Source organism: Bos indicus, chromosome 21 (genome assembly GCF_029378745.1).
Source record: "Bos indicus isolate NIAB-ARS_2022 breed Sahiwal x Tharparkar chromosome 21, NIAB-ARS_B.indTharparkar_mat_pri_1.0, whole genome shotgun sequence".
Taxonomy (NCBI): domain Eukaryota; kingdom Metazoa; phylum Chordata; class Mammalia; order Artiodactyla; family Bovidae; genus Bos; species Bos indicus.
This window is the reverse complement of record NC_091780.1, coordinates 30,376,720-30,400,719: the sequence shown is the minus strand read 5'-3', so window position 1 is coordinate 30,400,719 and position 24,000 is coordinate 30,376,720. Positions and strand designations below refer to the sequence as shown.

Genomic DNA, 24,000 nt, shown 5'->3' with positions numbered 1-24,000 from the left:
AAAATGTTGCTCTCTCTGTCTTTCCCTGAAAGGGGTTTACCTGCATATTTTAAAACCTGATACCTGAGGGAGAGGCTTTTAATTGAGAAGGCATCTAGGGAATGGAAATAATCTTCCCCAGAGCCTGGTGATACCGATGGACACCTTCTTCATCTTCTTCCTCCAGCCTGATCCAACAACAAGAAATCAGTATCTCCCCGGAAGGAACACATGTCTAGAACCCTATATTTTGAGACTGCTGATTGAGGAATGGAACCTAGGACCTCTTCATTCTGACAGCCAATAGGATCTGCATTCGTAAGTCCCATGGGACTGAAGCAAACGAAGAAGCAGTTCCTAGTGGGTATAGGAGAATTCCCTATCCTCTGCCCCAAAATACACACCCCAGAGCTATACACCCAGGCTTGGCACAGAGGGAGCAGGAAAAAATTGCCCATCTCTAAGTCTGTCCATGGAAGAGCCTTAACTATACTCTTTCCCAGGTGGTGCCTATGGGTTAATCTTCCAACTGGCCTGCATCTAGGTGCTAACTATGATCCTTCCCTTGGAACACTGACAGTCTTGGCACATTCTCAACTACTGGGAGCCACCAAGTGCAAAAAAAGTAGCTTGGAAAATCACAAAGTTTTGAGAGACAATTAAAAGCTTGGGCTGGGCTAAATGATAAGACTCATTTAACTACACAAGATCACCCTGTCAAGACTTGGGAGAAGAAGGTGGTTGTTTTATTTAGTACATACAGAGTTGAGGAAGATGAAGAAATAGAAGAATATGTTTCAAACAGAAGAACAAGATAAACCTCTAAAAATAGATCTTAGTGAAATGGATATAAGTGATTTACATGATAGAGAATTCCAAATAATGGCCATAAAGCTGCTCACTGACATCAGGAGAGTAACACCTGAACAAAGTTAGAATTTCAGTAAATAGCAAATATAACAAAGCACTAAGGAGAAATCACAGAGCTAAAGAATACAATAACTGAACTTAAAAATTCAATAGAGAGGTTCAACATTAGATCAGATGAAATAGAAGAAAGGATCAATGAACCAGAAGACAGAGCATGGTATTCATCCAATCAGGGGAGCAAAAAGAAAAAAAGAATGAAAAAGAGTGAAGAGAGCTTTTAAGAGACATAATAAAGATGATCAATTACACATTACAGGGATTTGAAAATAAGAGAGAGAAGGGGGCAGAAAGTCTATTCAAAGATATAATGGCTGAAAACTTCCCTAATGTAGGGAAAGGAACATCCAGATCCAGGAAGCCCAGAAAATTCCAAACAAGCTCAATCCAAATAGACCCACACTGAGACACAATGTAATGAAACTTAAAAGTTAAGCACAAGAAGAGAATCTTTAAAGCAGCAAGATAAAAGTAACATGTTATGTACCAGGGAATTTCCATAAGACTATCAGCAAATTTTTCAGCAAAACTTTGCAGGCTAGAAAATGGTGGGATGGTATTCAAAGTGCTGAGAGGCAAAAACTGCCAACCAAAAATACTCTACCCAGCAAAGTTGTCCTTTGGAATTAACAGAGAGATAAAGAGTTTTCCAGACAAAAGCTGAATGCTTTTGTTACCATTAGATCAGCTTTAAAAGGAATGTTAAAAGGAGTTCTTCAAGATGAAACAAAAGAATGCTAATTGGTAACATAAAACATATGAAGCATTAAACTCACTAATAGAGGTAAATATATAGCTAAAATTTTAAATACTCTAATGTTGTCATGGTGGTAGGTGAATCACATATAATCCTACCATCAAGATTCAGATAAAAGTATTAAAAATAATCACAATAAATTTGTTAACAAATTTAGAATGTACAAAGAAAACCTGACATAAAAATATGACATATCGAGGAGTGTAAAAATGTAGAGCTTTTGCATGTGTTCAAAGTTGAGTTGTATGAGCTTAAAATAGACTATCACAAATATGATGTTTTATGTAAGCCTCATGATAACCACAAAGCAAAAGCCTATATATAGATATGTGAAATATAAAGTAAAAATAAAAGAATACCATTATAGAAAATAGTCAAATCACAATGGAAGACAGCAGAAGAGGGAAAAGGAACAAAGGAATTTAAAAAAAAGACATCAGAGAACAACAAACAAAATGGCAATAATAAGTCTGTATCTGTCAATAATTACTTGGAGTGTAAAAGGACTAAATTTTTGAATCCAAAGAGTGGCTGAATGAATGAAAAAATAATACCTAACTATATGTTGCCTATAAGAGATTCACTTTGGCTTTAAGGATATACAGAGACTTTTAATTTCATGGCTGCAGTTACCATCTGCAGTGATTTTGGAGCCCAAAAAGATAAAGTGTGACACTGTTTCCACTGTTTCCCCATCTATTTCCTATGAAGTGATGGGACTGGATGCCATGATCTTCGTTTTCTGAATGTTGAGCTTTAAGCCAACTTTTTCACTCTCCTCTTTCACTTTCATCAAGAGGCTTTTTAGTTCCTCTTCACTTTCTGCCATAAGGGTGGTGTCATTTGCATATCTGAGGTTATTGATATTTCTCCCGGCAATCTTGATTCCAGCTTGTGTTCCTTCCAGTCCAGCGTTTCTCATTATGTACTCTGCATGTAAGTTAAATAAACAGGGTGACAATATACAGCCTTGATGTACTCCTTTTCCTATTTGGAACCAGTCTGTTGTTCCATGTCCAGTTCTAACTGTTGCTTCCTGACCTGCATACAGATTTCTCAAGAGGCAGATCAGGTGGTCTGGTATTCCCATCTCTTGAAGAATTTTCCACAGTTCATTGTGATCTACACAGTCAAAGGCTTTGGCATAGTCAATAAAGCAGAAATATATGCTTTTCTGGAACTCTCTTGCTTTTTCCATGATCCAGTGGATGTTGGCAATTTGATCTCTGGTTCCTCTGCCTTTTCTAAAACCAGCTTGAACATCAGGAAGTTCATGGTTCACGTACTGCTGAAGCCTGGCTTGGAGAATTTTGAGCATTACTTTACTAGCATGTGAGATGAATGCAATTGTGCGGTAGTTTGAGCATTCTTTGGCATTGCCTTTCTTTGGGATTGGAATGAAAACTGACCTTTTCCAGTCCTGTGGCCACTGCTTGAGTTTTCCAAATTTGCTGGCATATTGAGTGCAGCATCACTTTCACAGCATCATCTTTCAGGATTTGGAAGAGCTCAACTGGAATTCCATCACCTCCACAAGCTTTGTTCGTAGTGATGCTTTCTAAGGCCCACTTGACTTCATATTCCAGGATGTCTGGCTCTAGGTCAGTGATCACACCATCATGATTATCTGGGTCATACACATATACATACACATACACATACACATATCTTTTGTGTATTCTTGCCATCTCTTCTTAATATCTTCTGCTTCTGTTAGGTCCATACCATTTCTGTCCTTTATCGAGCCCATCTTTGCATGAAATGTTCCTTTGGTATCTCTGATTTTCTTGAAGAGATCTCTAGTCTTTCCCATTCTATTGTTTTCCTCTATTTCTTTGCATTGATCGCTGAGGAAGGCTTTCTTATCTCTTTGGAACTCTGCATTCAGATGTTTATATCTTTCCTTTTCTCCTTTGCTTTTCGCTTCTCTTCTTTTCACAGCTATTTGTAAGGCTTCCCCAGACAGCCATTTTGCTTTTTTGCATTTCTTTTCCATGGAGATGGTCTTGATCCCTGTCTCCTGTACAATGTCACGAACCTCATTCTATAGTTCATCAGGCACTCTATCTATCAGGCAGAATGTGGTCCACTGGAGAAGAGAATGGCAAACCACTTCAGTATTCTGGCCTTGAGAACCCCCATGAACAGTATGAAAAGGCAAAATGATAGGATACTAAAAGAGAAACTCCCCAGGTCAGTAGGTGCCCAATATGCTACTGGAGATCAGTGGAGAAATAACTCTAGAAAGAATGAAGGGATGGAGCCAAAGCAAAAACAATACCCAGCTGTGGATGTGACTGGTGATAGAAGCAAGGTCCGATGCTGTAAAGAGCAATATTGCATAGGAACCTGGAATGTCAGGTCCATGAATCAAGGCAAATTGGAAGTGGTCAAACAAGAGATGGCAAGAGTAGATGTCGACATTATAGGAATCAGCGAACTGAAATGGACTGGAATGGGTGAATTTAACTCAGATGACCATTATATCTACTACTGCGGGCAGGAATCCCTTAGAAGAAATGGAGTGGCCATCATGGTCAACAAAAGAGTCCGAAATGCAGTACTTGGATGCAATCTCAAAAACGACAGAATGATCTCTGTTCGTTTCCAAGGCAAACCATTCAATATCACAGTAATCCAAGTCTATGCCCCAACCAGTAATGCTGAAGAAGCTGAAGTTGAACGGTTCTATGAAGACCTACAAGACCTTTTAGAACTAACACCCAAAAAAGATGTCCTTTTCATTATAGGGGACTGGAATGCAAAAGTAGGAAGTCAAGAAACACCTGGAGTAACAGGCAAATTTGGCCTTGGAGTACGGAATGAAGCAGTGCAAAGACTAATAGAGTTTTGCCAAGAAAATGCACTGGTCATAACAAACACCCTCTTCCAACAACACAAGAGAAGACTGTATACATGGACATCACCAGATGGTCAACACCAAAATCAGACTGATTATATTCTTTGCAGCCAAAGATGGAGAAGCTCTATACAGTCAGCAAAAACAAGACCAGGAGCTGACTGTGGCTCAGACCACGAACTCCTTATTGCCAAATTCAGACTTAAATTGAAGAAAGTAGGGAAAACCACTAGACCATTCAGGTATGACCTAAATCAAATCCCTTATGATTATACAGTGGAAGTGAGAAATAGATTTAAGGGCCTAGATCTGATAGATAGAGTGCCTGATGAACTATGGAATACAACACCATAAATCAACCATAATTATACATACATCCCCTTCCTCCCTAGCCTGCCTCCCCTCCCCCATCCCATCTCTCCAGGTCATCACGGAGCACCACACTGGGCTCCCTGGGCTACACAGCAACTTCTCACCAGCCATCCATCTTACCCCTGATAGTGTACATATATGCTGATGCTACTTTCCATTTGTCCCACTGTCCTCCTCCCTCCCTGTGTCTACAAGTCCATTCTCTACATTTGCGCCTCCACTCCTTCCCTGCAAATATGTTCATCAATATCATTTTCTAGATTCCATATACATGTGTTAATACACTATATTTGTTTTTCTCTTTCTGACTTACTTCACTGTGTATAACAAGCTCTAGGTTCATGCACCTCACTAGAACTGACTTAAATTCATTCTTTTCTATGGCTGACTAATATTCCATTGTACATATGTACCACAGCTTCTTTATCCATTCATCTATAGATGGATGTCTAGGTTGTGTCCATGTCCTGGCTATTGTAAACAGTGCTGCTATCAACACTGGGATACAAGTGTCTTTTTCAGTTATGGTTTTCTTTAGGTAGTGGGGTTGCTGGGTCACATGATAGATTTATTTCTAGTTTTTAAGGAGTCTCCATACTATTCTCCATAATCGCTGTATCAGTTTACTTTGAAACCAACAGTGTAGGAGGGTTCCCTTTCCCCACATCTTCTTCAGCACTTATTGTTTGTAGATTTTTTGATGATGGCCATTCTGATTGGTATAAGGTGACACCTCACTGTAGTTTTGATTTGCATTTCTCAAGCTGGAATCAAGATTGCCGGGAGAAATATCAATAACCTCAGATATGCAGATGACACCACCCTTATGGCAGAAAGTGAAGAGGAACTCAAAAGCCTCTTGATGAAAGTGAAAGTGGAGAGTGAAAAAGTTGGCTTAAAGCTCAACATTCAGAAAACGAAGATCATGGCATCTGGTCCCATCACTTCATGGGAAATAGATGGGGAAACAGTGTCAGACTTTATCTTTTTGGGCTCCAAAATCACTGCAGATGGTGACTGCAGCCGTGAAATTAAAAGGCGCTTACTCCTTGGAAGGAAAGTTATGACCAACCTAGATAGCATACTCAAAAGCAGAGACATTACTTTGCCAACAAAGGTCCGTCTAGTCAAGGCTATGGTTTTTCCTGTGGTCATGTATGGGTGTGAGAGTTGGACTGTGAAGAAAGCTGAGCGCCAAAGAATTGATGCTTTTGAACTGTGGTGTTGGAGAAGACTCTTGAGAGTCCCTTGGACTGCAAGGAGATGCAACCAGTCCATTCTAAAGGAGATCAGCCCTGGGTGTTCTTTGGAAGGAATGATGCTGAAGCTGAAACTCCTTTGGCCACCTCATGCGAAGAGTTGACTCATTGGAAAAGACTCTGATGCTGGGAGGGATTGGGGGCAGGAGGAGAAGGGGACGACAGAGGATGAGATGGCTGGATGGCATCACTGACTCGATGGACGTGAGTCTGAGTGAACTCCGGGAGTTGGTGATGGACAGGGAGGCCTGGTGTGCTGCGATTCATGGGGTCGCAAAGAGTCGGACATGACTGAGTGACTGAACTGAACTGAACTGAATAATGTGATGTTGAGAATCTTTTCATGTATCTATTGGCCATCTGTATGTCTTCTTTGGAGAAATGCCCATTTAGGTATTCAATATTTTTTGACTGGGCTGTTTGTTTTCCTAATATTGAGCTGTATAAGCTGCTTATATTTTTCTATATATTAATCTTTTGTCAGTTGTTTCATTCGCAACTATTTTCTCCCATTCTGAGGGTTGTCTTTTAATCTGTTTATTGTTTTCTTTTCCATGCAAAAGCTTTTCAGTTTAATTAGGTCCCATTTATTTTTGTTTTTATTTCCATTATTATAGGAGGTAGATCATGGAGGATCTTGCTGTGATTTATGTCAAGGAGTATACTACCCATGTTTTCCTCTGAGAGCTTTGTAGTTTCTGACCTTACACTTAAGTCTTTAATCCATTTTGAGTTTATTTTTGTGTATGGTGTTAGCAAGTATTCTAGTTTCATTCGTTTGCATGTAGCTGTCCAGTTTTCCCAGCACCACTTACTGAAGCAGCTGTCTTTTGTCCACGTAGATTCCTTATCTTTTGTCAAAGATAAAGTGCCCATAGGTGTGTTAAGTTTTCTGCTAAGATTTTGAGTGGGATTGTACCGAGTTTAAGATCAATTAGGGGAGAATGAACAATATTGCGATGCCATGGATGTGCAACATTTCTCCATTTAGGTCTTTAATTTCTCTAAGCAATGTGTTATAGTTTCAGTGTGTAAGTCTTACACATTATTGTCAGGTTTATCCTTAGCATTTTATATCTTTTGATGCTACTGAAAAAGTTATTTTTTAAAATTTCAGTTTCCAATTATTCATTGCAAATATATAGAAATGGAATTTATATCTGTATATTAATCTTATATCCTGCAACACTGCTGAACTCACTTAATAGTTGCAATAATTTTTGTAATTCCACTGGATCTTATACATAGGTCTCTATGCCTTCTGTGACTAGAGATAGCTTACTCTTCCTTTCCAATCTGGATGGTTTTTTAAATTATATTTTGCTTGGCTACACTGGCTAAAATTTCCAGGGAAATGTTGAATATAGTGGTGAGAGTTGGCATTCTTGTCTTGTTCCTGGTCTTAGGTGCAAAGCATTCTTTCTTTCACAAATATCTTGGTAGCTGTAGGGCTTTTTGTTTCCTTGTTTGGTTTGTAAATACTCTACATTACATTGAGAAAGTATCCTCTATACCTAGTTTTCTGAGAGTGTTTTTTTTTTTTTAAGTCAGGAATGAATGTTGGATTCTGTCAAAGACTCTACATACCTATTGAGATGATCATATAGTTTTCTATGTTTTGGTTTGTCAATATGGTAAATCAAATTTATTTTGAATGTTAAATTAGTTTTGCATTCTTGGAATAAAATCCACTTGGTCATGATGTATTATACTTTTTATATATTACTGAATTTAATATGCCAAAATTTTGTTTAGAGTTTTCACATTGATCTTCATAAAGACGATCTGCTCTGGGCTGTTTGGTTTTGTATCAGGGTAATGTTGGTCTTGTAGCATGAAATGCTAAGTATAGCTCTTCTTTGATTTTCTGGCAGAGTTTGTATAAAATTGCTATCATTTCTTCTATGTGTGGTAGAATTTATCAGGGAAGTATCTGTGCCTGCTGTTCTCTTCGTGTGAAGGCTTTTAACTCCAACTTAAATCACCTTAAGAGATACAGATACATCCAAATTATTTACTTTTTCTTGCATCAGCTCTGGTTGTTTGTACCTTTTATGGAATTTGTCAATTTCACATAAGTTGTAATTATTGGTTTAAACTTGTCCATAATATTCCCTTATAAAAGTTTTAGTGTCTATACAATCTGTACTGAGGCAATCTCATTCTTTATGTGTGAATTTATCTTCACTTTCCCTGATATCTGGCTGGAGGTTTACCAGTTTTATTGATCTCAATGAATTTACTCTTGAGTTCATTGAGTTCTCTACTGTTTTTATTCATTATTTCTGTTCTGATCTTTATTGTTTCATTGCTTCAGCTTGCTTTGGGTTTAATTTGCTCTTCTTTTGCTAGTTTTTAAGGTGGAAACTGAGGTCACTGATTTGAGACCGTATTTCTTTTCTAAAAAGATTAGTGATGAAGTTTCCCCTAAGTACTGCTAGCTTCTTCACTTATTTTTTCATCCCTCACGCTCCTCTTCCAATTACACATATTTTAGGCTGACAACATTTCTTCCACAGCTCACTGACACATTTTAAATTTTTTTGATTCTACTTTTTCTGCTTCATTTTGTATAGCTTCTATCATGTCTCTATGCTTATTAATCTTTGTTTTTCCGTAATATTCAATCTGCTCTTAATCCCACTGAGTTAATTTCTAATCTTATGTAGTTTTCATATTTGAAAGTTTGACTTAGGTCTTTAAAAATATTTCTACACCTTTACTTAAATTTTTGAACATACAGAATACAATTTATCCATCTCTGCTGTTTTTACAACTTTTAATAACTCTTAACGTCCTGTCTGATTATCGTAACTTCTATGTTAGCTCTGAGTTGGTTTTGAATGAATAAAATTTCTCATTATGGGTCATGCTTTCCCACATCTTTGCATTTCTGGTCTTTTTTTTTTTTGGCTATGCTGGCTCTTCATTGTGGTATGTGGGCTCTCGAGTTGTGGTGCATAAGCTTAGTTGCTCTGTGGCATGTGGGATCTTAGTTTTCTGAACAGGGATCAAACCCACATCCAATGGCAACCCCTGCGTTGGAAGGCAAATTCTCAGCTGCTGGGACACCAGGGAAGTCCCCTCTGCTAACTTTTGATTGGATGATAGACAATGTGAATTTTAGTTTGGTGCTGAATGCATTTATATTCTAATAACTATAACTCAGCTTTGTTCTGGAATGTAGTTACATTTCTTGGAAATAATTTGATCCTTTTGGGTCTCACTTAACATGGTCTGTTGGAGCTTCCCTGGTGGCTCACATGGTAAAAAAAAAAAAAAAAAATGCCTGCAATGCATGAGAATTCCTGGTTCAGGAAGATCCTCTGGAGAAGAGAATGGCTACCCACTCCAGTATTCTTGCCTGGAGAATTCCACGAACAGCTACAGTCCATGGGGTCACAAAGATTCAGCCACGACTGAGTGACTAAAATTTTCACTTTTTTCTCTGGTTTGTTAGGTGTGACCAGGGCAGTTTTTACTCCACAGTTAATTATTTGCCATTACTGAGGCAAGATCCTTCTAGAAATCACATTCAGTACTTTTCCTGTTTGATCTGTTGGTACAGACACTGTTCGTGGCTCTGTGTTGGTGGTGGGCACTCTTCCCTCTAATCTTAGTTGGCTCTTTCCCCAGCTCCATGTAACTTCCTCACACAAATGCTGAGTAGCAGAGGCAAACCCTTGGTTCATTGTTATATTCTCCCTGTTCATCTCCTCTGTATTCCGATCTCCTTCACTTCCCTGACTCCCAGCTCTGACTCCCCATGATGCGGAGTTGGCCGGCCTCCATCTTGGATCCCTCTTCACACCACATCCTGGAAACTCTCAAGGTTGACAGATCAGCTGTCACAGGTAGTAGTACCTTGTATGTTTTCCATCTTTCAGGGATCACTGACCTTCATGTCTACAGTTTAGGCCCTTATTTCTTATACACTACTCTCTCCCTTTTTCTCAAGCATGAGGGTAAACCCATTTCCTAACCCATCTTGGCTGGAAGCAGAAGTTTACCAATGCTGCTTTTAAATTATTGTTATAGAAAGTTGTATAAGCATCTAGAAATACAAAGAAGATTATAATGAATCTATTTGTGTCTATCACCCAGTTAAAAATTTTTTTTAATTTTAATTGGAGGATAATTACTTTACAATATTGTGAGGGTTTTAGCCATACATCAACATGAATCAGCCATAGACATATCTGTATCCCCTTTCTCCCAAACTGCCCCCACCTCCCTCCCCAACCTGCTCCTCCAGGTCAGCACAGAGCACTGGCTTTGGGTTCCCTGCATCATAGATCAAACTTCCACTGGCTATCTATTTTACATATGGTAACATATGTTTCAGTGCTTTTTTCCTCAAATCATCCTACTCTTTCCTTCTACTGAGTCCAAAAGTCTGTTCTTTATGTCTGTGTCTCCTTTGCCACCCTGCATGTAGGATTGTCAGTACCATCTTTCTAGATTCCATATATATGCACTAATATGCAATATTTGTCTTTCTCTTTCTGACTTACTTCACTCTGTATAATAGGCTCCAGATTCATCCACCTCATTAGAACTGAGTCAAATGTGTTCCTTTTTATAGTGGAGTAATATTCCATTGTGTGTATGTACCACAACTTCTTTATCCATTCATTGGCCAGTGGACATCTAAGTTATTTCCATGTCCAGGCTATTGTAAACAGTGCTGCAATGAACACTGCATCACCCAGTTTTAATAAATAATCAACTGAGCTAATCTTGCTTCATTTCTAATCTCACCATTGCATTATTAACTACATCACATACTCCCTTAAGAAGTCCATCCACAAGCTGTGGGGGATGCCTCTTCAAAGCAATTCCATTTAGTCCATGTTAATGAATACATGGGGCTGGGAGCCCTGGAGTAATGTGTCTATCAGGAGAGGAAGGTAGAACACAAAAAGGTTGGGTAGCCCAGGTGGAGATATCCTCCAGAAAGACTGCAATGGATATGGCTGGCTTTCCAGAGAGGAAGCATTTAATTTTAAGCAGCCAGTGATGGTACCTGGGGTTACAATCTTCCTTAAGGGAAAGGAAATGACGAATGTACTTAACTGATTAGCATGCCAAAACAGAACTCATTACAGACGCCCTACTGGCTTGTTTATTTTCACATGTATTTAAAAATAATCACCCATCTAAAGAGAAAATGTTTCCTCTCAAATGGGACCAGGCCAGAGGACGTGTCTTGGAAGTTTGATCCTGGACAGGATTTTTTGGTTATTTTATTTCAAATATGTCTAATCTAATGGCAGAGCTGCACCCCTCTGGGACAGGACAGTAGTCAGAGGAAACTGGTTTCATTTCAGTATTTTTACACTCACAGGTAATCCTGGCTCTGGCCAGAGGTGATCAGGCCTTCTCTTCTAATTCCCTCTCAGATTCACAGTTACCAGGCTGTTTTTTTGCTCCCCCTCAGGGATGTGGGTCTTGCTCACATTAACTCTCTAATCACACAAATTTGAAAAAAACTAGAGCAGTGAATTCTCCTGGTAAATTAGGTGATGTGTGTTTAAGATTGGGCTTCAGATCTAGCTTGATTGAAGAGAAGAGATGTTCTGGTGTGGTGAGTCCAGCCTTTTATTTCTTTTATTTCTCACTGTAATTGAAAAGAGTGACCATTCTGGAGCCTACTTCAGTTTCCTGGGTGTTTAGTAAGTTAGGGTGGTTCTTGGAGCCACAGTATCCTGGGCTAGCCACAGCAACTGGTGGGGCTCCAGGCAGAGGGCTTTTGGGCTCCTCCCACTTTGAAATACTCCACCTGCAGTCTTGTGGGTTCCCTGTGGGTAGATCCCATGACCATCTGTTAGGCTAAGGAGAGACTTCTACTAAACACATGCTCCCCTGAGTTGCTTCCATCTCCTCCCCCATTTCTTGGGTGTATATTTTTTGAGCATTACTGTGTTTATCCAAGTAAGCAGCTGCTGTCCCTAAATCGCAGGAATATTTTCAAAGGTCAAATGTACAGGTTAATGAAATTATCTGTCAATATGACTGGCAAGTGATTGGGAGAAGCCTCTCCATAGTAGCTGGACCACCATCTGTGAATTTCCCAACAAAATATACTTTAAACCCAAGGGACTCAGGATTAGAAAAGGGTATATTTTCTCATAAACAACTCCATAAACTTTGCTAATCAAATTACCAAGTCAACTGGTAAACATACATGCATCTTAAAATATGTGCATAGCTTCCCTATGTGTATATGTAATTTTCAGAATACGATTTAAATCACTTGTTACCGTTTTCCTTAATTTTGCAAATTCCAAAAAGATTATGAAAAATTAGACTAGGGACATGTGAAATGTTAATTTCAAGTTAATGTTTGTTCTAAATGTAATCTGGCTTCTTTATTCAAGGATACTTTCCCCATGGATAGCAATGTAAGTGAGGGATGGAAACACTGAATGAACATCTTGGTAAAGCTGCAAGGCCTGAAACTCACAGCTATTGTGAAAGTGTGAGTTGCTTTAAGCAGGGAATTGACACTTTAAAAACAACTCATGTGTTTGGCCTCCGACTTGAAAATTTTTTAAACCAACTTTTAATATATGTCCAGTGACCAGACAGTGTCTGGCACATGAATGTTAGCTATTAGTTCTATTTTTTGAATAGTTTTTGTGGTCTCTTGAAGTGGTATTTTATTTGAAATGCTAATTAGTTACATCATAAAATAGGTTACTCAAACATTCCTCCAGTGACTAGTCTACTGAGTAGACATAGCATACAAAATGCTACTACTCTCTACAAGGACAGAGGAATAAATGGTAGATGATCCAGTTTTGCAGGAAAAAATCTGGTACTTAGTGTCACAGTGGATTCACATGTGGTTCTGCTATGTCCTGACTGTGCAACTTCAAGCACTTTTCCTTACCTCAGTTTTCTTCCATATACAATGGGAAAGCTAAGACTTTGTTAATGTGTTGCACATATTAATGAGACATCACATTTAAAGCACCTAGTGCCTGACATAAAACAATGCACCAAAAAAAGTTAACCATTGCTGTTATGCTACTGCCCCTGTTTTAAGAACTCCTTTTCTTTTAAAATTTATATCTCTGTTTTAATTTAATCAGGAAAACTCCCTTTAGAATGATTCTATTATTACCTTAAAAAATTGAAATGTAACTTACAATGTTGTGTTAATTTCAAGTGTATAGCAAAGTGATTCAGTTATACACACACACACACACATTTATGTATTATGTATAATTTTCTTTTTCAGATTCTTTTCCAGAGAACTTCTAATTTAATGAGGAAAAAAAGTATGTAATCAATTGTCAAAGAAGACACAACCAAATATTTGTTATAATAGAAGTCTATAAAGTTCTGAGAAATGGCAAGGAATAGCCAATTCATCCCAACTTCCTAGAAACTTCTTTCCCAGGAATCCACTCTCTCATACCTCAAATCTTTGCTCAAATTTCATTTTTTTAAAAGTTGGGCCTTCTCTGACAACACTAACTTAAAATTGTACCCATACCTGCATCCCCTACTGCTCCCTTTAATACAGGTTTCTCAGTAGCACTAATGACTAAAATGCCATCTAACTCATTTATGCTGTTCATTGTCTGTCTCCATGTGCCTGAGGATTTCCATCTGGTTGTTGGTTCCTGGATCCGCAGCAGCCAGAAAACACTATCAAGGGGCCAGCATGTGCCTGGTGGTGGGGGAACACAGTGGGCAAAACCTGGAGTGGTCTCTCCTATCATGCAGCTTGTGGTCTAACTTGGAAGAGAAGTAGAATCAAGAATGAGATGAGTGTGTGGGGAGTAGTGCGCAGCATGAGACATGAGTTTAAACAAAAGCACAGATGTGGATGGTGTCTGGGGAGAAGGATGGTGAAGGGATGCAGTGGGAGATGAGGTAGAAGGGATGGAGCAGGACCAGATGCTGAAGGGACTTCAGTGCCCTGTGGAGAAGTTTATTCTGCAGGCAGAAGGGACATCAGAGGAATCTGGTGAACAAAGTCATACGCCCTGACCTTTGTTTCAGAGGGGATCACTTGACCAACAAGCAAAGGGCAGACCTGAGGGAAGCTAGCAGCCAGGTAAGGACACACCCTTTGACCTGGAGGTTGATTGGTGTCAACTTCTTCTCCTTGGTCTCTGCCAGATTTCTATCAGCCTCTGCTGCTCTTTCCTTCTGTTGTACTGTGATTCCCATCTGAATGCAGAGTTCCAAGAAGAGCAAGGAGAGGTAAGAAAAGCCTTCCTAAGTGATCAATGCAAAGAAATAGAGGAAAACAATTGAATGGGAAAGACTAGAGAGCTCTCCAAGAAAATTAGAGATACCAAGGGAACATTTCATGCAAAGATGGGCACAAAAAAAGACAGAAACAGTATGGACCTAACAGAAGCAGAAGATATTAAGAAGAGGTGGAATGGGGTGCCATTGCCTTCTCCAAAGAATACACAGAAGAACTACACAAAAAAGATATTCATGACCCAGATAACCACGATGGTGTGATCACTCACCTAGAGCCAGACATCCTGGAGTGCGAGGTCAAGTGAGCCTTAGAAAGCATCACTATGAACAAAGCTAGTGGAGGTGATAGAAATCCAGCTGAGCTATTTCAAATCTTAAAAGATGATGCTGTGAATGTGCTGTGCTCAATATGCCAGCAAATCTGTAAAACTCAGCAGTGGCCACAGGACTGGAAAAGGTCAGTTTTCATTCCAATCTCAAAGAAAGGCAATGCCAAGGAATGTTCAAACTACCGCACAATTGCACTCGTCTCACATGCTAGCAAAGTAATGCTCAAAATTCTTCAAGCCAGGCTTCAACAGTACATGAACCAAGAACTTCCACATGTTCAAGCTGGATTTAGAAAAGGCAGAGGAACAATAGATCAAATTGCCAACATCCTCTGGATCACAGAAAAAGCAAGAGAATTCCAGAAAAATATCTACTTCTGCTTCATTGACTACACTAAAACCTTTGACTATGTGGATCACAACAAACTGTGGAAAATTCTTAAAGAGATGGGAATACCAGACCATCTTACCTGCTTCCTGTAAAAAATCCAGAGAAATATGTATGCAGGTCAAGAAGCAACAGTTTTAACTGGACATGGAACAACAGACTGGTTCCAAATTGGGAAAGGAGTATATCAAGGCTGTATATTGTCACCCTGCTTACTTAACTTATACACAGAGTACATTATGTGAAATGCTGAGCTGGATCAAGCACAAGCTGAAATCAAGATTGCCATGAGAAATATCAATAATCTCAGATATGCAGATGACACCACCCTTATGGCAGAAAGTGAAGAGGAACTGAAGGGCCTCTTAATAAAAATGAAAGAGGAGAGTGAAAAAACTGGCTTAAAACTCAACATTCAAAAAAACAAAGATCATGGCATCCGGTTCCATCACTTTATGGCAAATAGATGGGGAAAACATGGAGACAGTGACAGACTTTATATTTTTGGGCTTTAAAATCACTGCAGATGGTGACTGCAGCCATGTAATTAAAAGATGCTTTCTCCTTGGAAGAAAAGCTATGACCAACCCAGACAGCATATTAAAAAGCAGAGACATTACTTTGCTGATGAAGTTCCATATAGTCATAGCTATGGTCTTCCCAGTAGTCATGTATGGATGTGAGAGATGGACCATAAAGAAAGCTGAGCATGGAAGAATTGATGCTTTAGAACTGTGACGTTGGAGACACATTTGAGAGTCCCTTGAATGGCACAGAGATCCAACCAGTCCATCCTAAAGGAAATCAGCCCTGAATATTCATTGGAAGGACTGATGCTGAAGCTGAAGCTCCAATACTTTGGCCACCTGATGCGAAGAACTGACTCATTGGAAAAGATCCTGATGCCTAGAAAGATCAAAGGCAGGAGCAGAAGGGAACAACAGAGGATGAGATGGTTGGATGGCATCATTGACTCGATGGACATGAATTTGAGCAAGCCCCGGGAGTTGGTAATGGACCAGGAAGCGTGGCGTGCTACAGTCCGTGGGGGTCTCAAAGAGTCGGATGCAACTGAGTGACTGAAGTGAACTGAACTGCTACTGTTTCCCTCTGTCATTCTGTGATTCCCACTCTTGTATGTTTTTAACTTTTCTTAAAAAATTGTATTTTATTTTTAATTGGAGGATAATTACAATATTGTGATGGTTTCTGTTACATCAACATGAATCAGCCACAAACATACACATGTCCCCTCCTCTTAAACCTCCCTCCTACCTCCCTCCCCATCCCACCCCTCTAGATTGTCACAGAACATCAGCTTTGGATTCCCTGCATCATACAGCAAATATCCGTGGCTATCTATTTTATATATGGTAATATATATGTCTCAATGCTACTCTCTTGAGTCTTCCTACCCTCTCCCTCCCCCGTGGTGACCAAAAGTCTGTTCTTTACGTCTGTGTCTTCTTCGTTGCCCTGCAAATAAGATCATCAGTACCATCTTTCTAGATTCCATATATATGCATTAATATACAATATTTGTCTTTTCTTTCTGACTTAACTTCACTCTGTATAACAGGCTCTTGGTTTACCCATCTCATTAGAACTGTGTTCAAACGTGTTCTTTTTTATATCTGAGTAATATTCCATGAACTTTTTATTTTGAAATTAATTAATTAAAAACACACAAATAGTTGGTTTTCTTTCACTTACTCTTTTTTAAAAATTGAAGTATAGTTGATTTACAATGTTGTTTGAGTTTCAGGTGTACAGCAAAGTGATTGAGCTATACATACATACATAATATGTATCTATATATACATTCTTTTTCAAATTCTTTCCCCTTATAGGTTATTATAAAATACTGAGTACAGTTCCCTCTGCGATACAGTAGGTCCTTGTTGGTTATCTATTTTATATTAATGCATAGTAGTATGTATCTGTTAATACAAAACTTCTAAATGATCCTTCTCTGACTTTCCCCTTTGGTAATCATAAGTTTTTTTTCTGTCTGTGGGTCTGTTTCTGTTTTCTAAATAAGTTAATTTGTAGCACTTTTTTAAGATTCCACATAAAAGTGGTATCATATGATATTTGTCTTTCTCTGTCTGGCTATTTCACTCAGTATGATAATCTCTAGGTCCATTTATGTTGTTGCAAATGACATTATTTCATTTTTTTTACATGCAAATTTGACTAATATTCTATTGTATATATACACCATGCCTTCTTTATTCATTCATCTGTTGATGGACATTTAAGTCGTTTCCATGTGCTGTGTGTACTTAATCACTCAGTCTTGTCCAACTCTTTGCAACCCCATGGACTGTAGCCAACCAGGTTCCTCTGCCCATGGGGATTCTCTAAGCAAGAATACTGGAGTGGGTTGCCATGCCCTCCTCTAGGGGATCTTTCCAACCCAGGGATTGAACCAGGTCTCTTGCATTGCAGGCAGATTCTTTACCATCTGAGCCATCAGGGAAGCCCAGGAATACTTGAGTGGGTAGCCTTTTCCCTCTCCAGGGGATCTTCCCAATCCAGGAAATCAAACCAGGGTCTCCTGTATTACAGGCGGATTCTTTACCAGCTGAGCTATCAGGGAAGCCCAAGTTGCTTAAAGTCGTTTCCATAAAAACATACAAATAGTTTAAAAAGTACTACAGAGAAGGCCCATGTACCTTTCACCCAGCTTCTGCCATCACTGAAAAGTTTTTACCGTTAGGTCTGAGACCTCACAATGAAAATAGTTTGTCCTTTGAAACACTGACTTTTAGAAAATAATTGACCCAAATAACTGACAACTTAAAGAACCTGCTATGTGCAGGGAACCTTGGGCTTCCCACTTGTAAAAACAGAAGATAGTTTGCAGGGTATATGATGGAAGGATACCACATGTGTCTCTCCTACTGAAATCAGCTATTTGCCTGGACACCATGCCTGGAGCAGCTAGTGAGCATCCAAAGAAGTAAATGTAAGCAGGCAGACTGAGGAAGAAAACCATAGAACATGTGGTAATATCGCTTTTTACTTCTAGTCTCTCTGATGTGAACTCATGTAGCCCGGAACCCAGAAGTGGGCATTAGCTCCAACGGAAGACCTCTACTCCGACTCAAAAAATAAGAAGGGGTATCCAATGTTTAGAGAGTGTAGAAACCTCTTATCTTTTTTTTAACAATTTTTTTTTTTTTCATTTCTCTTGTGCCCTAGACCTCAAGCAATCCTGTGGAGCAATGAGAGATGGCAAGAAATCAGAATAGGAAGGCAGGGAACCTTCTTCTCCAATCAGAAGAGCTGTGGATTCCAGTGGGTGTGGTGGGCCCCACTGCTATTGCTCTCCCTCTGGCTTCTGCTCAGCTCTGAGATGGGTACAGCCAAATCAAATGTGGAAGAGTGTGGGGGCAAACAGAGCTTTAGGGTGCTAGCTGTTGGGCCAGAGAGCAGAGTCCCAGGAACCCAGAACTATCAAGGCAATTATGATATGGCAGGGGCTTAGGAAAGCAAACCCTTAAAGTTGTTTATGAATTCTTGAGCTGCATGTATATGGATCTGACCCTAAGTAGATTCCAGGGACCTGGAGCAGTAAAATATGGGGCAAACGATTGCCTAAGTCCTAGATTTGCCACTAGGTGTACACCAGACAGATCCAATAGCACTTCTCAAAGACTCAACATTGAAACCACAATCTACAGAAGTCTCGGGGAACTGAGGACTTGTGATTTGAACCCTATGGGGTTAATTACCTCCTAAAACAAAATCTGCTATAAGATTCAAACAATATCTGTTATAAGATTAAAAAACAACCTAAGTCTTAAAACATAATATTCAAAATGTCTAGGATACAATCCAAATTTACTCACCATAACAAAAAACCAAGGAAATATCAACAGCAATGCTGGGATGGCACAGATATTGGAATTATTCGACCAAGACTTTAAAGTAGTTATTATATTTTCCAACAAATAAGACAGAACATACACTTTTGAAAAATACAGAAAGCCTCAGCAAAGAAACAGAAGGCATAAAGAGGAATCAAGTGGAAATGTTAGAAATGAAAAAAATCAACAACTAAAATAAAAAATCATTGGATGGGCTCAGTAACAGAATGGAGATGGCAGAGGATTCAGTAATTTTATAAGGAGATCAACAGAAGTGAATAATTGATAGAGAAAATATCAGAAAAGAAAATGATTAGAACTGTAGGGATATGTAGGACAGTAACAAAAGGTTTAACCTTTATATCATCGAAGTCCCATTAGAAGATAAGAAAAATGTACAGTAGAAAATCTTTGAAGAAATAATAGCTGAAAGGCTCATTTACTATTAGAAGGCAATCAATGCAATACATTATATTAGCAGTTTAAAGAAGAGAAAGAACTCAATCATATCAATTGATGTAGAAGAGGCATTTGGAAAAAAAAACAACTGTTCATTATAAAACTCTCAGCAAACTAGGAACAGAAAGGTATTTTCTTCACCTGACAAAGAACATCAACCAAACCCACTCTGCATAATGGTGAAAGATGGAAAGCTCTCCCCCTAAGATCAAGAACAAGGCAAGGATGTTCCCTTTCATCACTCTTATTCCACATTTTACTGGAGGTTTTAGCTAGTGCAATAAATAGGAATAAGTGAAGAATAAGTCAAGAAAAATAAATAAAAGGCATACATTGGAAAGGAAACAACATAAGTGCAGAAATAGAAACTTTTAAGGAACAGACATACTCACACACTTGAACAAATAACTGTGTAGTATAATTGTAGGATATAAGAACAGCATGCAAAAATCAATTATATTTTTACATACTAGCAATGAACAATTAGAAAATGAACTTAAACCATATATAGAAGTTCAATCCCTCCCCAAAGATGTATCTTACAAAATATGTATAGGATCTAATATGCTAAAAACTATAAACTGTTAATGAAATAACTCAAACAAGCCCTAAATAAATGGAAAATATGGCTACAATGTCTTCATGGATTCAAAGACATAACATAGTTGGCAATGATTTATAGAGTTACCATAATTCCAATAAAAATTTCAGCAGGAAATTTTATAGATAGAGATAACCTAATCCTCAAGTTTATAGGGAAAGGCAAAAATACAGGCTACTTGAAACACTTTTGAAAAAGAACAAAGCTGAAAGAATCGTGCTGATTTTAAGATTTGCCACAAAGCTAATCAAGACAGTATAGCATTGGCAAAAGAATGGACATACTGATCAATAAAACTGAATTGACATCAATAGTTTCCTATAGACACACTTAGTTTGTTTGTGAAAACTATGTAAATGCAATTCAACAGAGGAAGGATAATCTTCAAAAAATGGTTTGAACTGGTCATCTATATGCATAAAAATGAAGCTTGCTCTAAATCTCACGTGTTATACAAAAATCAGCCCCAAATGAGTCAGACATCACAACTTTTGAGTTCACACAGGAGAAAATCTTCATGACCTGGTTATGCAAACGTTCTTAGATGTGTCACCCAAAGCATAATCCATAAAAGAAAAAAAAGATAAATTGGATTCCAGCAAAATTAAAAACTTCTGCTCTGCCAAGAGCACTGCTGAGAGAGTGAAAAGTCAAGCACAGACTGGGAGAAAATATTTACAAATCATGTATCTGACAAAGGATTTATACTCAGAATATATAATGAACTTTCAAAACTCAACTGTAAAAAAACAGCAACCTAATTTTTCTGAGAAATTGGAAAAAAGCTTGAACAGACATTTCACCAGGGAGAATACACTGATGGAAAATAATGAAAACAATTGAGCATCATTAGTCACTGGGGAAATGAAAAATAAAATGATGAGGAAATGACATTCTAAACCTACAATGGTTAAATTTTTTTTAAAAAGCCAATTGTGGTGAGGGTGTGGAGTAGCTAGAACTCCCACATGTTTCTGATAGAAATACTAAATGGTACTGCACTCTGGAAAACAGTTTGGCAATTTCTTTTAGATGTATACTTACCATTTGAAATAGCAATCCCTCTGTTGTGTTTACCCTAGAAAAATTAAAACTGTGTTCACAAAACCCCTGTCCTCAAATGTATCATGCTATGCTATGCTATGCTATGCTAAGTCACTTCAGTCGTGTCCGACTCTGTGTGACCCCCATAGACGGCAGCCCACCAGGCTCCGCCGTCCCTGGGATTCTCCAGGCAAGAACACTGGAGTGGGTTGCCATGTCCTTCTCCAATGCATGAAAGTGAAAAGTGAAAGTTCACTCAGTCGTGTCTGACTCTTAGCGACCCCATGGACTGCAGCCTACCAGGCTCCTCTGTCCATGGGATTTTCCAGGCAAGAGTACTGGAGTGGGATGCCATTGCCTTCTCCGCAAACGTATCATAGTTCTAGTTATAACTGCAAAAAACTGGAGACAACTGAATGCCTCCCACAGTTGAGTGGCTAAACAGTCCATGGTCCACCTCTACAATGGGTGTATCACTCAGCAAAACAAAGGAACAAACTATAGACAAGCACATCAGCTCAGATGAATCTCAAAATAATTATGCTGAGTGAAAAGAAGCCCATTTGAAAAGGTTAGGTTCTTTGTGACTCCATGTATATGACGTTCTCGAAAGAGACAATACCTAAGTGATAAAGAAATGGAATGGGCATTGCCAGTGGCCAGGGCTGGGGAAGGCATGGCTGTAAGAGAGCAGGAGGAGTTCTTGGGGCTGATAAGATGGTTCTGTGCTCTGAGAGAGGTAGTAATGACACAAATATACACACGTGTTCAAATTCTTAGAACTCTACACAAAAAGTTATTTTCTTGCATTTTCCCTTAAAAAATAAAATTAAAGAAAAAAAAGCTGAAAGCTCTTGCTTCCAGTTGAAGACTAACCACATATCAATGGCAAAGTCAGTACTACCTGCAAAGAGGGCAGCAGCAGACAAGACCTTCATCTGCTACTGTTTGAGCATCTCTAAATGCTGGTCATGCCACCCACCAAGCATTTACATCGCAACTTCTAATGTTCACGATCACCCTAGAAGGTGGGTTAGGTTCAATGTATAGACAAAAACTAAGGCTTAAGGGAAATAAAATAATCTTCCCTACATCTTTTAGCCAGTAAATTGTCGAGTCTGGACTTATCCCAGTCCTTGTTGCCAATCTCATTGTAAACCTACTTCCCTACATGACTGCTCACTAAAACTAAGAAAAGCAGGGAAAAGCTATCAGGGAAACATTAGAATAGCACTTTGATTCACATACATCACATATATTCTCTAAGCATATTTCATGCTAAACTCTAAGAATGTTTGAAATTCTGGGAGGTTCAGGGAAATTTAGAAATAACTCCCATTTTATCAGAATCCTCCAATAGGGAAGTCTTAATTTTCAACAGGATAGAATATTACCTCCAACAATGCAAATGTACAGTGAGTCATATTTTTCCTTAAGGGAATGAAGGAATCATTGTGACTTACACAATTTGACCAAGTATTTGCTAATTTCACAAGGAGGAATTTATATATTTGGAGCAAAGAGTAATTGTTTATAACTCCTCTTTCACACACATGACTCTCCTGAGAAGCTGTAATCAGTCCTTCCCACTTCTTTCTACTCCACCACAAAAAAAAAAAAGAAAAGAAACTGTAAAAATACGCAAAATAAGTCAATTTTAGAGACTGAAACTAAACATTACTTTTGTTTCATTATAGCTGAATAACTATCTCAAAACATTCTAAATATAGACTAAGCACATTTTTCATGAAGTGAATGATATCCAATCTAAAAGCTTGAGCATGAATTTGCCTTCTTGCTTGTGAATTATTTTCAACTATTTTGATTGCTATTAGGTGTTTTTTTCACCAAAAACCTTGGCCTGAAATATTTTTGTCTCAGCTAAGACACAGATAAGCAGCTCAGGTCTTCAATAAAGTGTTTCTTTTTAATGGTTTCTAATTTCTGCTTTACTGAATCTATTTTCTTTAAAAAAAAAAAAAAACAGCCTGATAGACTGTTATTGATAGACTTTGACTCAATATCTAGAAGCTTTAATGCAAAGCAAAACCAAGTGAATGCCTTCTGTTCTTTTCCTATAGAGAGTTGGGTGATCTATTCAGTTCCCTAAAGAAAGTCAAGAGTAACAAACCACACCACACCTCATCCCCACCCTCTTTGACTTTTTAAGGAGTCTAAGTACCACCCTTGTCAGTAAGAGAAAACTTATCTTTTGTCACTGCGTTGGGGGCAGTTACGGCCAAGAGGGTGGTTTGGGGGACCTGGAGGAGGCCTACCTTCCAGCAGGTCTCTGGCCAGACCAGGTTCTGCCCCCGTGGACCGAACAAAGTCTGACAGGACTGCGTCCATATCAAGAGTCATAGGATCGTGTAGGAGGGCCGCCCAACACTCAGCCGAGGTGGGGTTTGGAAGCAGGCTAGAAACCATCCATCTGCAGGAGAGAACAGAGAGGCAAACGTGATGGAAAGAAGAAACCAGTTCCACTTGGTGTGACACATATCTGAGCCAGTGTGGGACAATGCCTGATTATTTGTGTGCAACAGTAAATAATAAAGGTCAGACTCAAATGTCATTCCCTTTGTAGGTGCCATAGGAGAGAGAGGGCATTCCCAATTCAGTCTTCCTACCCTGAGTGCATGTTTAGCTGCTCAGTCATGTCCAATTCTTTGACACCCCATGGACTGTGGCCCACCAGGCTCCTCTGTCCATGGGGTTTTCCAGGCAAGAATACTCAATTGGGTTGCCATTTCCTACTCCAGGGGAATCCTCTCAACTCGGGGGTCAAACCCACATCTCCTGCATTGACAGGCAGATTCTTTATCTCTGAGCCATTGGGAAAGCCCACTTCCCATCTTAGATTATGTCAATTCCAGTGACAACCAATTGAAAAGAAGATAGACTTGGTTGTTCTAAAATAATCA

General features: G+C 38.9%; 1 protein-coding gene across 3 annotated transcripts in view; it reads right to left on the bottom strand.

Moving 5' to 3' along the window:
* The window catches only part of OTUD7A (OTU deubiquitinase 7A), a 388,133-nt gene that overhangs the window by 128,206 nt on the left and 235,927 nt on the right, over nt 1-24,000 (bottom strand). For all 3 annotated transcript variants that reach the window (XM_070775293.1, XM_070775294.1, XM_070775295.1), the window contains one exon: nt 23,356-23,510. In XM_070775293.1, the coding sequence (XP_070631394.1) occupies nt 23,356-23,506 (151 nt within the window). In that variant the 5' untranslated portion in view covers nt 23,507-23,510. The remainder of the gene's footprint in view (nt 1-23,355; nt 23,511-24,000) is intronic.